Source organism: Notolabrus celidotus, chromosome 4 (genome assembly GCF_009762535.1).
Source record: "Notolabrus celidotus isolate fNotCel1 chromosome 4, fNotCel1.pri, whole genome shotgun sequence".
Lineage (NCBI taxonomy): Eukaryota > Metazoa > Chordata > Actinopteri > Labriformes > Labridae > Notolabrus > Notolabrus celidotus.
The window spans coordinates 26,212,921-26,230,411 of record NC_048275.1 but is presented as its reverse complement, the minus strand read 5'-3'; the positions used below and the strand labels follow the sequence as shown (position 1 = coordinate 26,230,411).

Genomic DNA, 17,491 nt, shown 5'->3' with positions numbered 1-17,491 from the left:
CAGACATGATAACAGGGAAGCATAGAGAGGGGGAGATGAAATAAACGGCCGATGAGCGGGGATCCCGTAAGTGATGTAAATGCGGGAAATTCAAGCCGGCGAGCGGTCCAATCACAGGGCTTGTGGTCCGTGTTGATTCTACGGGTAATTACATTTTGGAGGAGGTGCAGGTCAGCTACGTTAATAGGCCTCTGCGTAGACACGTCAGCTACGCGGACCTCCGGCGTAGGTTACGCTGTTGATTTGACGCAGAAGTATAAATCCGCCTTTAATGGGGAAACACATCTGCTGTGCAAGGATTATTGAAGGTGTTCAAAAATACCTGCAAGTCACAAAATCTGAATTTGAAGTAACTAAACATAATAGGCCGCTACTGTTAGAGAGCAACTTGCTAACAGTAGAGGTCCATCAATGGTTCTTTCAGATCTCAAACATATTACAGGCCTCTCGCTTGCATTTGCTCTAAAGCCCTAATGTCCTAATCAAAATGCAATCAATGTTGCTCACGAGTCCTGAAAATCCAAGGTTCCAGTCTGACTCAAGTGTTAGTTTGACTTGGATACAAAAAAGTCTGGGGAAAAATAAGTAGTAAGTCAAAATTTGGGAGCAGGTTTCTGTCGAAGAAGTACTGTATAATGATATACAGTACTGAAGGAATTCACTCTGCTTGACACCAAACAGTCAGACACAGTAAGAGACCAATGGTTGGACATTGTGAAGCACACATGTTAAGAAACAGATGTCTCAAAAGGTGGTGGAGACCAAAAACAGAGCTAAAGCACCGCAAATACTGGGCTGGAATTGGTCATACATCTTAACATACAACATGATAAATGTTGCTCTGTTACTGCCCCTTATTCTATTAAGCAGATATTTTCTACCATGGTTAGATCTTTCTGTTTACTAATTTCATAACTGTATAAGCAACCATCAAAGTTAAAGTTTGGAAAAACAAACTCATGGTAATGTTAAGGAGTCAGAAACATCATCAATCTGCTTCATCAGGACGGTGCAGGGGGTGTTTGATCACACCTGACAGCAGTCTTTACTGTTTTTTTGTACATGTGACCGTTATTGATTGGTGTTTCCTTCCCTTCAAAACTTTTATGAGCAGAGAATTGGATAAAAGTCCTGTGAAAACAACCAGCCACTGCTGCTCAACTGCAGAGTTCAATACAAGCCTGCTCTTAGTCTGTCTCACAGGTCAACGGCAGGTTAATGGAGGTCATCTCCACACTCTATAGATGTGCATGCGTGTGTGTATGTGTGTGTGTGTTTGTGTTGGACCCTGTTTTGACACCATTCTTTCTGTTAGGCTGAATGTAACCTTGGCCCTCAGCATCTACTGAAGCGAGGAGCACTCTGCTGCAGAGAGAAAATCCTCCTTCATTCCCTCTAATTAACTCCGCTCTGCTCTCTGCCCCCCCCCCCCCCCCCCCCCCCCCCCCGCAATGCTCTTTCTTCTTACTCTGTTCGTGTTCTCACTGTCCATCTTGATTTTTTTTCCAACTCCTCTTCCTCTCTTGTATTTGTCTCTGAGTCTAACCCTGTGTGTGTTTTTTTCTGTCTCCCAGCAGAGGTCTTCTGAAGCTGCTCCTTCATCCTCCTCCTCACCGTCCTCTCAGGCCGACAGGAGCAGACAGGAGGTGAGAAACTTTCACTTTTATTCTCTGGTTTGGTTGTGTTTTCTTGTCTGGTAGATTTGCTGTTGTGTTATGTCTTTAATCATGGGGCAAAAAAAGGTCACAGGATTTGGTTACTTTTTATTTTATGGTTTCTTTGTAATAAACAGTTAATTAAGGAATACTGTATGGTTAGCAGGTGGTTATGGTAAACCGCATCCTGACAGAGTAACAAGACCCTGATGCGAAGCGGTAGTCCTCCCGGCTACTAACGTAAGATACAAACACGGTGGAAAAAACCCCATTGATGAACAGATGAATTTATTGATTTGAATTTAATTTATGCAAAGAGCTTTTAAAAAGAATAGTCCCAGTTAGCGTTCCATGGTGATGGATTCTTATCTGCATGTTGCGGTTGATTTAACATAAAACTGTCCTCATTCAGCTCTCCTTCTTCCCCTAGCTCTGAGGTTGACACACCTTTAAAAATAAACCAGGGACTTGTCAGGACTTTTAACTCTGCCGCTGTCATCACAACCGCTCAAGGTTTACATTTCTTTGTAGTGACCGGTAACCTTAAGTTGCTCTCACCTGCTCAGCTCGTTACTAGCATTGCTTTACAGGATCCAATATGAAAGTATCCGTGTTGCCACATTGTTTACCAATATGATGCTAACAGAGACTAACTGTTTTCCCTCACATTACGGTCTGTGAGATGGACCTAAGTAGTGGTCAAGGCCATATATGAAGGCAAAGGCAGGAGATGGAGCAAACCCACACTGGTCATTTATTTACAGTGAACTTTTACACCAACAATGAAAACACCATGTAGACAGCAACATGTACTAGACAGACTAACGCCCCTCAGAGACATAGAGCTCACTTAAATAACCCCCCCCAATTGGGTGCTACCATGTGCAGGGGGGCTATAAATGTGAACCATTTAAAATCAATACCAAAACCCTACAATACCCATTAATATTAACCACTCCTACCTAGGACTTAGTTCCATTAACCTATATTTACCCTCAGACCTCATTCTGTTTCATTTCAGTGCTGTATGTGCAACATAAAATTGGCAACTCAATTCCAGAGCCCCATAGTCCACTAACAGAGACTGACAAGACCTCTGGTACACAGTCTATGGTGTCAACGAGCAGGAGCAAAATGTGCCGCAACTCTTTTCTGCGGATTGATTTAACATGACGTGATCAGTTTGCCTCTGGCCTTGCTCATGTTAGTGAAAGTTAATAACCGTTGTCAAGGGGTTGGACCAATCAGAATCAAACCTCTTACAAAACTGGAAGATCAGTAAGAAAGCCGGGTGATAAAAGTAATTAAGTACTCATTGAATGCTAATGATGTCTTAATAGCAGCATCATAAACATGTTAGATTGTAACTAATGTTTGATGATTTACAAGGAACTTTCTTTGACAGCTCATCCTCACCTCCATGTCTTCAAATACAGCAGCTTAGTCAAGGGCCCTAGTCAATAGGGAGCGCTTGAGGTTCTTCTCTTGTGTAACTGTATAACTGTACTCTGACTTTTTGTTTTGATGTGCTGTAAAGTCAGATGATAAAGTCAGTAAGAAGAGCCTCAAAATGTTGTTCAAACAAGCCCAATACTTTTATTAAGACAGTGGTTAAGTACTGAGTAAAACAATGTTGTATTCACACCTACACAGGACTCATGAACGGTGTTGCCAACTTAGCGACTTTGTCGCTATTTTTAGTGACTTTTCAGACCCCTCTAGCGACTCTTTTTCAAAAAAGCTACCAGCAACAAATCTGGGGACTTTCTCTGGTGTTATTGGAGACTTTTGGAGACTCTGAAATTAAAGCATGTATCGTTCTAAATGAGCAGCGGGTGCTGCAGTGGCCCCCTTCCCCATCCCAAAGCACTCACAGACGGCTCAGTCCTAGTTGCACAGCATTCCCTCGTAGCTGCAGTCAGAGCAGAGATGTTAACCCCTCAGCGTCCAGACTGCAAATGAATCCCGCATGTACAAAGACACCGCTGGCTGATTCATTTAGATTGTTAATGTAGATTGTATACAATACATAATATTTTGAAAATGACATTGTTGAAAAATTAAATGTTTTACTTTGATTTTTTAGGCTCTTAAGTGTAGTTATAAAACATATTTAGGTCGTGTTTTCACCTCTTTTTGTCTCTCCCTCGACGTTACATGTCTCTCTGACAGCGTCTATTACAATTCAGGTTATGCAAATTGGGCGATGACATCATTTAGCGACTTCTAGCGACTTTTAGGACAGCCAATAGCTACTTTCCTCACTGAGGAGTAGGCAACACTGCTCTTGAAACTGACTGGAATTTTCTGGGTGGGCTGCATGAGTGAATGCAAACAGCTGAAATTTACACCCCAACTTTGTCCTGACTCTGCCCTGCTAGTCCCCTGTTAATATTTGGGATACTTTGCCTCCAGTGAGTGGCGAAGATGTTTCTATCATGTTGCCAGTTTAACCCCGGAAGAGCATTGTGGAACAGGTTAAATAAAAACATCCAAGGTTGAAGAAGGAGAGTCGTTTTTGAGGCATTACACTATGGCTGTGTCGGGAAACCGCACACTATTCATGTTAGGTAGGGTGTCACACTGAGTATTAGTCCAATCCGAGTACATTTTATAAATGTTTGTATACATCAGAATTGCCTGAATGCATACTGGATTATTTATAAACCTGAAAAAAAGGATGCAATTTTTTATATCTTTACAATCAGTCTACGTTTGTAGACTAACGATTCTCTCTTTTCCAAACCCTTGATGTATCATTAAAGATGGACAAAGTGACAGACAAAGTGACACTTAAGCCCTCACACGTATACAAGAGCTGCTGTAATATGCCTTTAAACTCAAAGAGTGATTAAAATGTAGAAGCCTGCCACCTAAATTATTTGTACAGAAGTCTTTGCTAAAAATAAAAGGAGTGAAGAGAGAAAGATAAAGAGGGATGATTAATCTCAGTACTTCTCATGAGCCAAGTCACAAATAGAAGCAGCTTTCACAACAACACACTATCCATAATAAGTCCTAAATAAACTGGTACTCCCTCGCTGCTTTAATCTTGTGATGTTATTGAGTCGTCTTTGTGAATCAAGATTAGTCTCTTGTGATTTATTGTATGCGTCACTTGCTGGGTCAGGTGAAGTTAAATCTGCCTTTCTTACGTATAGGGTTTTATTTTTAAATGCACTGACAGCATAAATTATCTTCGTGACTTCCGCTGTGTTGTCACTTAACAGTTCCGATGGTAAAAATGTTGGGAAATGTTACACCTCAATCAGGAGAATGTGATCATCCCTGCCTTTATTAATGAGGACTATATGAAGAAATAGCAAACGTATATTTGCATATATAGCTACTTTGTTTGCTCTGATGCTACAGATGGAAAAGCAATGAACAACCTGATAAGCCCTGAGGCGTATTAGTCTTCACATGGTAACAAATACTGTCTCATTCTCATCAAAGTCACATAAGTGTGACAATACAGTTAAAAGCTGGAACTTAGATGTTTTGTTTTGTGTTGCTAAGCACTGTAACCAGCTAAATATTGCGAGGTGCAGTGCTCATGGTGGATTTAGGTGGGGTCAGACTGAGTCTTACCTTGAAGTTGGGTCTCTGTTCATGATTTGACATAGAGTGGCCTAGCGTCTTGAGATAAGGTTTGTTGTGATTTGGCATTATACAAATAAAGATTGGTTGATTGATTGATTGAGTGATAAGGCTTTTCATTTTTGTGAACATGTGTTTGTACTTTAGTTTCTGTGACATTCTGAAATATCTGGCCTGTTTTAAGTGCACCTGGGATTTCCCCCACACAGGTAGTTGTGTGTAGAATACGTTTTATGGTTAGAATGACCATAACTTTACTGGATGCCAGCCACGTCTTTTTGGATTCCTTGTCTGTAAGTGATGGAAACTTTACCATTTGTCATACGAACAATCGTTTTTGTCTTAGGCACATGTTCAAAACATCGCTCTAAACATATGCTGTCTGAACATGGACTGACCGGGTGGAACCTTTAGGATGTGTAGAAGACATGTTTCATTCATAGACATTACAGCCTGACTGATCCTGTTTGTGTGTCTGAAGTTTAAATGAACAAAGAAGTTACAGCGTTATGCATCGTGTGTAAATGTGCACCCCACCTCTCTAAATTGGTAGATGCACTCGTCGTTACAGTGGTATGTGAACATTGCAGGTGTCTAATAAACTCAAAAATACCACCAACCCACTGCTATTAATCTCAATTCTCACTCTGCAAACATCAGCACCTCTGTAGGCATCCTCACTTGAACTGTTGAACTAGACACCTCATGAACGTGCACACAGGTGAACATATGTGGCAGCCGTTACTGTATTCAGGTGCTCATGTTTGAGCCCATGTCTGACTCATCAGAGCTGGCCACCAAGTCCTGTCACTACCATAAGATAAGTTGGAAACACAGTGAACATGATACACAGAGGAGCATCCCAGTTATTATTTTCTATGTTTTTATGGATGAGGATCAGATGGGAGTGTAATAGCCTGCTGATGCTGCTGCTCTAAATTGGCCAATGCTTCCCTCATTAGCTCATAGTTAATAGAGTCAGATACTCTGAGCCTGCCAGAGTCTGAGAGATAATAATCTCAAACCTGCTGATGGATCTGTCAACAAAAAGCAGCCAAATACAGACTATGTGCTGGAGATGAACAACAAAGAGCATCAGTGCGTCAAAACTACAAATAGGCCAGGATGTGTAACATCCCATGTAAACAGTAACCTCTATTTCTTTGTATCTGCACTTTATGCAACCTTTTGTTTTTCCCTGTATTTTGTAGCATTATGATCTCAGAGACACAAGAGCTCACATTCAAAAATTCAAAATGTTAAATATCAAATCCTGAGAGGACTCAGTCTGGCCACTTTGAGTGTGAGGAGGTAATCATCACACTGCAGTGTCAGGTGTGTGGTCCTGATTGCTCCTGATTTAGAGCAGGTGTAGGAACCTTATACTCTTCCCACTCTCCAGTTAACTTTGCTGATTCATTAGCTCACATAAGAGGTTGCTCCTTGTGTTTTCAGCATAGTGGGTCTGCATAAGCACAACATTCTTCTCTTCTTCAATTTCCAGTTCCTTTAAAATAGTTGTTGACTCTGGGTCTCTTTTCAACCCCAGCCTTTTTGTATTTGGCATCTTTGGCCACCTTTGGGTTTTGTATAAGTAGTGATTCCTGAGTTTGGTCTCTTGACAGCTGCTCAGAAGCACTGGTTTTGTTTTTCTCTTTCTGAGCTTGGTTTTGTTTGTTTTGGCTCAATATTTTTTTGTCTTTTCCCTCTACCCTTCTTATTGTTCACGATTTTAGTGGTTATTTCTTTGGGATAACTTTAAGAACCCCTTGGTCTGCAGTTGCGTCCTACGTATTTCCAACTTCTGGAGCACTAACATATATCTGCTCATGTTTAATCATTCAGAATGGTTTGGATGTACTTTTTGGTCAATTTGATAACCAAAAACGGATTTAAACGGTTTAAAATGTATTTCCATAAATCCTATGAATACTGACATAAAGCATGCTCACAGAAAAGGACAATTAATAAAGTCTAAAATGTTGTGAAATGCTCTCCATGATGATTCTGACTTGCCTGGTTTTAAATATTAATAACTATGCAGTGGCCACTGTTTATAAGACAAATGGTCATTTCAGCATAAATAACGATAAACACATAAAGAGCCAGTGGAATAATTGCTCTGAGAATAGAGACAGAAGGAAAACAGCCATTCATTGTTACCATAATGGCCAGATTTTAGGCTAAGCCACGGCTTCTCTCTCTCTGGCACCCTGACGGTCATTAGCTAAAGCCTGTTGGTATTTGTTATTAGCACTTGCACATTTACAAAGCGAGAGAGAACCATTAACCTTAAAAACACTCCGTCAACTCTCTGTGGGCTAATAATGTCTACACATTAAAACTGCATTGTGAGTGCATTAAAATCACATTAAGCAATGAGATCGACTTGTTTTCTACCTGCTACGGGGAGCAGCAAATCTTCAACACTAGCCCTCATGGTTCCTCCTACAGAACATTGTAACCGTTGTCAAATGGGGATTTAATGAAGAAAAACGTCTTTTTCTCTGCAGGCTGGAGCAGTCTTTTATGCTCATTATAGGGTTTCAAGACAGTAACATGACAGTTATTGCTGTGTTGCAGAAACGACCAACTGTAACTGTACTGTTCACTGGAGACATCACATAACACAATATTGAGTAATGTATTTAATTTATCTTATATGCTTGGATTGTTATGCAGATTAGAATCCCAACAAAATGAGCAGGACCATGATCCAAAGATGATGGTTTAAATCACTTTGTTGTGATTGGTAACATAGATCTGCACTCACCAGATCTGCTGCCGTTGCCTGGTTTGCAGGATATTGCTTTTCCATGTCAGAGGTGGTTGGGGTCGAGGAGCTCCTCAAGCTGCTCCCACACCTGTGTTCAGTAACTGTCATTACTTTACGACTCTGAAGAACAGCCTGAGACCAAATGTATTTGCCACAATGTCAACAGGCAGAGGTGAAAAATGCCAGACCTGTTTTTAGAAGTTGAAAAGGTGTATGATCAGGTCATCCCTGGTATTGCTTTTGCTGTTGAGAATCAGTTATCGTTGTTATGGGGTTTTGACCAACAGAATCAAGTATTTAACACAGCCGGGTACTTAGTGAGAAAGCTGGGTAAAAATATTTGTTATTATGGTAATCAGGTCAGGGATAATGTATGGTGAGTGAGTGGTTATTGTAGATTTGAATCTTGCCAGGGTGAGTAGGTATTTTCCCACTCTGAATGGGTTATTCGGGTATAAAAACCAACTCACTATGAATCATCCCTGAATATTACCTGGCTACTAACTAAAGAAATAAACAACCCTGAAAAATATTGATTCAAGGATGATTTTATTGATATGAAAATTATTTATTTGTAAATATTTTAAATATCCCCTCTATGGTTTGTATTACTTCCATGGCAATAAACTATTTTAAACAGTAATCAGCCTCCTTGTGGGTCAAGTTGACATTGAACTTAAGGTTTTTAACCATTCAAGGTCCAAATTTTAGCACTTTATGATCTTGTTTCTAAAATATGATCCTAAAGGGCTAATATTTGGTGTTAAAATTTTCTGCCCAGTCCTTTGACATTTTTTTCTTCACTCAGTCTGTCCTTTGACACAGTCAAAGCTGATACTGGGTTCAGTTTTTATGTTTGCTCCCTTTCTGTTTTGGTGCTGTTTTCCACCTCTCTTTTCTCTTATGCACTGATGACTGGTCATCCATTGAACAAATATCTAAAGTTTCACTCTCCAAATACATTGAAAGCACTATTGACAGTATCCTCCATGTGGTTGATCAATTTTGAATGCTAACGAAAACGTTAACATTTGGCCTCAGAGTCCTCAGGGGAGGTGAAATGTGCTGGACTCCTTTCTGTTGATTGATTTGATTTGACGTGTGGGATGAGGCTGTCCTTGTGAACACTTTGTCGAGGGATATGAACGTAAAGGTCTTGTACACTTTTGAAAACATTTATCGCCTTGCACCATCTTTTTCTCTCTCCTCAGAAGGAGCGTGAAAAGAAGAAAGAGGAGAAGAAGAAAGAGAAAGATGCTGATAAGGCAGAGAGACACAACAACACAAAGGTTAGACCAATGTGGTTTAATACAACAAATTTGAGAATTCTGAAGGTGACATAAAACAAAAGACTGATGAGAAACCAAGGAGCAGCCTTTAATGCTGAAAAATCAAGCAGATTCAGAGGGTTGAAAACTGCAGTTCTTGGTTTGTCCACTAGAGGCTTGGCTCAAAAGCCAAAGGATTCCCCAAGAACCCCTGCACAGAAATACCTTTATCTACTGGAGAATTAAACATGTTAGCAGCCTGGTCTATAGAACAGTTCTGTTTTCTGTTACTCTTCGTTTCGATCATGTTGAGGCTTATGGTGCGTTCACAACAAACGCGAACGATCGCACTATTCACGCGAATATGGACGTGAGAACGTTTTGCGTTTACTCGCTCTATTCGCGCGAATGACTTGCTCAAGACGTGAATATCTCACTCAAGACGCAAATATACGCGAGAGGGAGGGGGGTGCCCACGCCACAGCTGTCTGTTGTCAACAAACAGAAGACAGTGGAGGCTGGCTTGACTTTCGTTTCTGAAGTGGAGGCTGGCTTGACCGCAGTAACAAGGTTGAGCTCGCGGACATTGAATGGGGAAGCCGCTTATACTAAATGGGGCAGAGATAACTTCAGTTGACAGCGGACAGACAAAGTTTTTCACAACTCACCACATAATCGTCCTCCCTCTCTGTCCTCACAGTGAGCTCCTGTTTATTCCTCATCCCATAAAAACAGGTAGAGTCACAGAGTTTGGGGAAGCTGCACGGTGATAGAATCATAGTGTCCCATATATTCCAGATGAGGGAATCTCCGCTGGGATCTCCGCTGGTTCATACATCACAGAACACACGGGACCGGGAGATGTGCATGCCGATTGGCTATAGTGCCGCGATTCATTCGCTTGAGTTCAGATATTTCAACTCTCACGAATCGCTTCATACGCGCGAATGAATGCGCGCTATTCGCGCAAATGCGCCTGTTTCTAGATTGCCTGAAATAAGTATAAGTTGGCGTTACCAATATGGCCACCGCCATATATGGGCTTAGCGCCTCTTCAGGGATCCTTTATTTGAAAATCGGACGGGTTCTATGACGGCACAGGAGCACTGCTTCAGCCTTTTTGTAAGCAACCAAGATGACGGCTACCACCACATGGAGGTCCATCAAATCCCCTATTGTCGACGATTTAAACAAACTGTTAGATGTATTTTCATTAAAACAAGAACTAACAACTAGACATACAGCATTCATTGGTAAGAATGATGTTTATTTCCTATGCATGCTACCGTCTGTTTATATTTTTTGCTGCTCTGCACTACATCACACACTGCCTTTCTCTGATTGGTCGTGGGTGTGTTTAATTGTACTTCCACATGCGGCTGTTGCTAATTCCCCCTGGGAAAAGGAATAAATCAAACAAATTCAGGCCCATTTACCAAGGTGAATAGGTCTGGCAAGGCCAGGCTACTGTAAATATTTTTGCTGAGCAGCTTAACAATCACTGTCTAAACATAAATACATCAATAATATAACCAGATTTTTACCTTCCTGGTTTTTCTGTGTGCAAAGGCCCATCAGCACACCATAATGATTTCGTTGTTCATACTTTCATGATTAAGCCTGCTCCTGTTTCCTGTTTCCTTTATAAAAAGTGGGGCTGGAAGGGATTGTAACACTTTGCAGGGAAAAAAGGCATAAATCTAAGTTATCTTTCTCAAGTGAAGAAGGTCAAAGCCATAAAGAAGGCTCAGTCCATCATGCTGACCTTCGTCACCTTTTGTCCAGTCGGTTTAAGTTTTTCCATCAAGTTGCAGACATAATCTGCCAAGATGAAAATCCAATAGATTTAAGAACTCATTGTTCCCTGCTGCTATTGTACTTTAAAATGACATTATGTATCTTTTTTATTGCTGCTGGCTGTGCAACAGGATAATAACTATTGCTTTGACCTTGAGGAGTTGGAGGTGCAGCTTCTCAGCTGTAGTTCTCACAATGGCTGTTTTTCCTGGTCCCATTTACAAATTCAGATCTGATCAGCGTGAACACAATGACTGTTCTTGTTCACTTCAGTCTCTTTCAGTATCAACCTTGGTAACAAACACATTGTGTTTCTGTTACTGTTGTGTTATACATTTTCCCAGTTGAAGTCTCTTATTGTAAAGCTACCTACAATAGTTACTTAAGAGGCCATAGACCAGCGGGCAATCAGGGCTCTTCTCTCAGCAGCTATACACATTGAAGTGTTGTGTTAGTCGTCAGGTAGTACAAGACACAGAGCTTTTATTAGACACTTATTAGTATTTGTAAAGCTTTGAAAGGCGGTGGTGTCTTGACTATAACACTGCATACAGGTAACATATAAGTTTATGGTGAAGAGCTTTGATGATCCCAATACTCTATCTGCCTGCACTAAACATAACCAAGGCAGCAGCTGTGATTAATGCAACCTTTATGAAATCGTGTAATAAAACATTTCGTAAACATTTTGTACATTCTCTGCTCTTGCCTCGAAACACTGACAGAAGAAGCAAGGGGCTAGAGTGAAGCTACACTTTGTCATCTTTTAACAAAACATGTCAAACTTGTCTTTAAGTGCCTTTTGATTCAGCTCTGGCCATGAAAACTCTGACACAAAAGCCTGTGCATTAACAAGAAGACAGGTAAAGGAGAAAAATCTGTCTGTGTGTTTGTGTAAAAGCACATTGAAGTCCAGAACAGCCGTCTTTGTTTGTTTGATTGTGGTGTTCTAAATGCACGATGTGTGACAACAGAGGGCGAGAGCCTGTGGAGCTCCACCTCTGTGCTGCAGGAGCTGAATCTTCCAGGGAAGCTCCTCATAAACATTCATGTTGTTCACAGATGCTTTATTTCTGCTCCATGCCTCAGTATGAATCATTTCTCATTCATGCACAGGAGTGGAAACATGTGAAGCACATTTTGAATCCTCATACATCTCACACAGAGGTGATGTGTGTGTTTGACACTGACTATAAAGGCCATCAGATAAGTTTTCTACAGTTCTGTAACATTTGTCACTCTCTGCAGATACTTCCCCTTGTCTTTTAAAATAAAGCATTATGTCATCATGTTTTAAAAAGAATGGAGTCCTTGCTGCTGGCAGATAAATCTAAATTTAGCTTTTTAAAAATGTAGTTAGACTGTTAGTGCTCGCTGCTTCAGAGAAGAGGAGCCCAGACATCATTAAAGGTGACTTGTGTAACATCCTGATTCAAATAAAATCTGGAAATTGATGGGAAGGCAAATGAAAGACATAATTTTCTGCTATTTGCTATGATGGGTGTTTTGAAGTAAATGTGTTTGGACTGGATGTAATTCCAGCTCAGACTGACGTCAGAATGAGCAGCAATTACTGAAGTGACAGCCTGGAACAGAGGTCAGCGTGTGTGTTTTTATGTCAAATATATAGTGTGTGTGTGAGATGCTGCTTGGCTTTAGCTGAGTGTATGTGTATGCATGTCTGGATGTGTGTTCAGGCAAATCTATAATGTGTGTGTGTGAGAGAGAGGGAGAGGGAGAGAGAGGGAGAGGGAGAGGGAGAGAGGGAGAGGGAGAGAGAGGGAGAGAGAGAGAGGGAGAGAGAGAGAGAGAGAGAGAGAGAGAGAGAGAGAGAGAGAGAGAGAGAGAGAGAGAGAGAGAGAGAGAGAGAGAGAGAGAGAGAGAGAGAGAGAGAGAGAGAGAGAGAGAATGTGTGTGTTTCTGGGTCATGGTTAGTAAATTCAGACTATTTCCATGGTCTGCAAAGCACTGGGGGAATAATGTATCTCTTGGGCTGCTGTGTGCACTGCTGTGTATGTACGTGTTCTCTTTACAGGAAAATGAAATGTAGGCTATGAGCAACTGTACCCACTCGGAGTGAAATGAAACACAGGGGTCTGTTATATTGAATTTTATTATGTACTGAAATGTTTGGTCATATCTCTATTTTCGCAATATTTCTGCCCATAGTTTAAAAAGCGAAACGTCTGTCCATCCACACATTTTCCACACATATTTACGCAGATTCTATTTCTCATTGGTCAAAACTTCATAGTAACTACTATGGCTGCAGCTCCAATCACAGACTCTGGCAGACTTTCTGTAATTTTATCAATCTGCCAAAAAAGACGACGGCTGATTTGTCTGTTTGTCTTTGTTGGAAAAACAAATGTCAGTTATAACAATCTGTTATGTTATTTTTTAAAGTTTCTCTCGCACGTATTATAATGCTGAACTCAAAGCCTCAAAACATTTATCTGAAATCAAATTGGTTATATCATGGTGGTTGCCCCTATACCTCTACATGCATTTAGCAGAGGATTGCACAGATATACAGGATGTAACAACTGCAGTCATGGAGGCATTATAGTAGTCTCTTTTCCATTTTGACCAATAAATCCTAGAGAGAATATGTAATATTGAATAATATTGTTTATAATATGTTTCAGACTTAATTACTGAACAGCTGTAGGCCTGTGAATGTGGATGCTATACTTTCCACATGTGACCTATTTGCTGTACATAACATCTTGGGCTGCATGGTGGGTTCTCTCGGGGTACTCCAGCTCCCTCCTATAGTCCAAAATCATGCTTGTTAGGTTAAATTTCACTCTTAATTGACCGCAAGTGTGTGTGTGTGTGTGTGTGTGTGTGTGTGTGTGTGTGTGTGTGTGTGTGTGTGTGTGTGTGTGTGTGTGTGTGTGTGTGTGTGTGTGTGTGAATACTTGTTTGTCACATGTTGGCTCTGTGATAGGCTTGCGACCAAGCGGCAACCTCCGGTCTAAAAATATGAGTCCAATGTAGAAGTGCTAAAAACTGCAGTTCATAGAGGATCCGCTTGAGGCTCGCTCCGGAGGTACTGGAAGTCACATACACTTGAATGGAAAAACAACAATCTTTACAGCAGAAATAAACATGTTTACAGCCTGGTACCAAAGACAAGAGTAGTCTGGATAGCTCATTTCTCGATCGGCACACACTGTAGGGGGGAATCTGTGCATGCGCCGCTCGGGTGGCTGCTTGTTGCAGCAGCTCTCTCTTCGTTATTCTTTTTTCAACCTTTTTTCATATCTGTTTAGTTATCTATGTATTTGGAGCCTGTCGTGTCTTTTAATGACTCATTTGTTAGCCATAGACACCAAACTGGCTACGTTTGCAGTGGTGTTTTTGCTATTTTTGTTCCTGTCTATGTCAGGAGATCCTGCGTGTATCCATGGTAACATTGTTTACATACGAGATCAGCTGTTAGCTGCCCGTAGCATGTTGATGCTAAACGATGTTCCCTGCGAGCTGAGGAGAAGGAGGCAAAGACGACGTGCTGGTATTGAGGTGCAAGCTAGGAAGGGACGACGTCGACCTGTCCTTCCACCCACGGTTATGGGGAATTTAAGATCTATCTACGATAAGGTGGACGAGCTAACCCAGCACCAGAGTAGCATCATGCTAACAGAGCTAACACAAGACACGATCACAATCGCTCGACAGCAGCAATATGGCTGCCGCCGCCAATTGGCCTCAAAACAGCTCTTCAGAAACAGATGAGTGACGGCCTGTCACGGATCCTACATCCATATTTTATACAGTCTGCTGGGATAGGCTGTATCCCTCCTGCCCTTTCCTGTTGCCCCAAATGGGAAAAGGGGTATAGAAAATCAATGGATCTTGGTTCAGTCCTGTTATGTGCATTAACTTAAATGATTGAATATGAATGACAGTTCTGGAAGAGTGCGTTTTCTGAAACTGGCCTGATACAACAAGTTTGAGAAAAGAAACAAAACCACTTGTTTACTGTCAGTTTTACAGTTCTGATACCAGCTTGGGTTTGTTTGCCATAAAAGATATTTGGCTAAGGGCAGCCCCTTCAACAGAGAGCATTTTAATTGTGAAACACAAGTTTCATTTTGGCATAGATGGAAATATTTGTATAATGACCTTTTCTAGTGAGAGTTGATGTGTCATAGAGTGGGATGTAATACATTCTTCCAGTTTTAAATTCAGAATTATGAATTATGTGCACTCTCAAGTTCTCAATTTTCACACATCTGACAAATAAAAGAGCCTTTCTGTGGTAAATGACTGCAATGCTGCAACACCATCAGGCTGAGTTGTACAAAAGCAGAGTCAAGGGGGAATCACTAGCCACTGACCATTCTCTGAGAAGGCTTGATCAGCTCTCATACTGATGGTTAATACTGATGCATAATGTTCAAAGGATTAAATAGGAATATTCCTGACCTGCAAATTGAGGCTGTCAGTTTGCACAGTAGCATTAAATGGTTTGTGTTTGAGGAGAAGACAGCTTTTAAAATGCGGAGTAAAGTCTAAGTCTCAACATGAGCATCCTGCTGTTAATCCCAGCTCTTGTTTTAATGGAGCTTTGAAGTCATTTGTCTCAGGTTACCTCTCTGTAATAGACTCAAAGCTGGTCTGAAGAACAATGTAGTGCAGCAATACATTCCCTGCAGTGTCAGGGGAAAATCAAAGCAGAAATGAAATATTGTGTTTTATTGTAATGGCATCAAATCAGCATACAATTATCCCCAATCGATCGAAATTAATTTACCTCCAGACTGTTTTTTTTATCTTGCTGTCTAAGCCTACAGCTGGGATGTCTGTGTGTTACTACTTTAAAGAGGTTAAGATCGACTCATTCAGCCTTCATTGTAAAGTAAAAAAGCAATCAGTCAGAGGGAGATCATATAAAGTTTTAACCCTTGAATTTTGAATTTGCATACATTTAGAGTTAGATTGTAATATTAGTATACAGTATGTACATACATTTTTTGTGTATATGAATAGAAAGAGAGCTAATGCTCATAAATGAATTACATTGATTCACTGAGGAAGGCTGTTGTGTTTATTTTGTATACATCAAAATAAACAAACTATAGTAATGAAAAATTCAAATGAGTATCTCAAATAATTTTCACAGACAAATCGATCCTGTTGTATCGAAAAATATATCTTAATAGGTGCTAGTTATAATGTTAAAAGAGGGCTTAATGGAGCATTTTTGGCTTCAGTTTTCATAACGTTTCAATTTCATAATAGTCCAATTAAGAAAATGATATGTTTAGGCGCTGTAGTCCTACCAGTTTAAGCACGCGCCCCATATACAGAGGTTATAGTCCTTGACTCAGTGGTCACTGGCTCGATTGCCAGCCACAACCATTTACTTTATATCATCCCCAAATCTCTACTCCCCTCATTTCCTGTTTCTCTTCAGCTGTCCTACCAGTAAAGGCAAAAATACCCCCCAGATAACTCTAAAAATCTCCCTTTATATATATCTGCTTCATCTTGTAGTTATCTCTGTGATATATTGTTTAAAATTCAGTAACATTGAAAATAGTTTCTATGTGTGCAGTTTCTCTTCACTTGGTGCCATCTGTCAACAAGAGACGTGCAGCACCTGTTGTTTAGACTAAACAACATATAAAGTATATAAAAAAGAAAACTTGCAGCTGCTTCAAATATCTGATTTATTTAACTCTTCTGTTCGTATTTCAGGCAGATGTGACCAGCTAATGCAGTGTGCTGTTTTAAAGGCAGACAGCATTTACACCTTCATAAGTTTGAATAGTAAGATGTGGCTGTTTGTGTTGAAGTTACTCTGCATTATCTTTGAATCGTAACGACACCCAACGACACAAGCATCCAAGGAAGTCTACAGATTGGGCACAAACAGGCAGAGAGACATGGAAAGAGGCGAGACAGGACACAAGGCTGTGTAACAACAGAGGAGAGATTCAGGTGTGTATGGACAACAGGATTGAGAAAACGAGAGGTATTATATTAATTACATATTATTACCTGGCTGTGTTAAATACCTTATTCTAATTGGTCAACAGCAAAAGCAAGCCATGGACAACCTGATCACACACATCATTTTCAGTCAATCTGTGGAAAGGTGTTCTGGCACATTTTACATCCCTGACAATGAGGTTATAAAGTTTCCATCTCAGACTGGTCTTGAAGGCAGGAATTAATCCCAGGTAGTGGGCAAGTGGTTATGCAAAATAATCAGGGTGAGAGGAGACTCCTCTGCTTTGCGTTAGGGTCCTGCTCACCCTGTGGGATTCCAATTTGCACTACACCTTGCATATACGACCTAACCATGTTGTAGTAAGTTAAAATAGGGTGATGTATCTCTTAATATATCTTCCAGGAATAAACCCTTATTGTGTAGGAAACTG

The 17,491-nt window shown here is 40.6% G+C and overlaps 1 protein-coding gene across 2 annotated transcripts in view; it reads left to right on the top strand.

Moving 5' to 3' along the window:
• Nucleotides 1-17,491, top strand: part of LOC117812079 (stromal membrane-associated protein 1-like) — a 135,972-nt gene that overhangs the window by 40,516 nt on the left and 77,965 nt on the right. Inside the window, exon 5 of one of the 2 annotated variants that reach the window (XM_034682677.1) lies at nt 1,578-1,646. In XM_034682677.1, the coding sequence (XP_034538568.1) occupies nt 1,578-1,646 (69 nt within the window). Of the gene's footprint in view, nt 1-1,574; nt 1,647-17,491 lie in introns of both variants that reach the window. The other variant, XM_034682676.1, reaches the window with a different exon arrangement.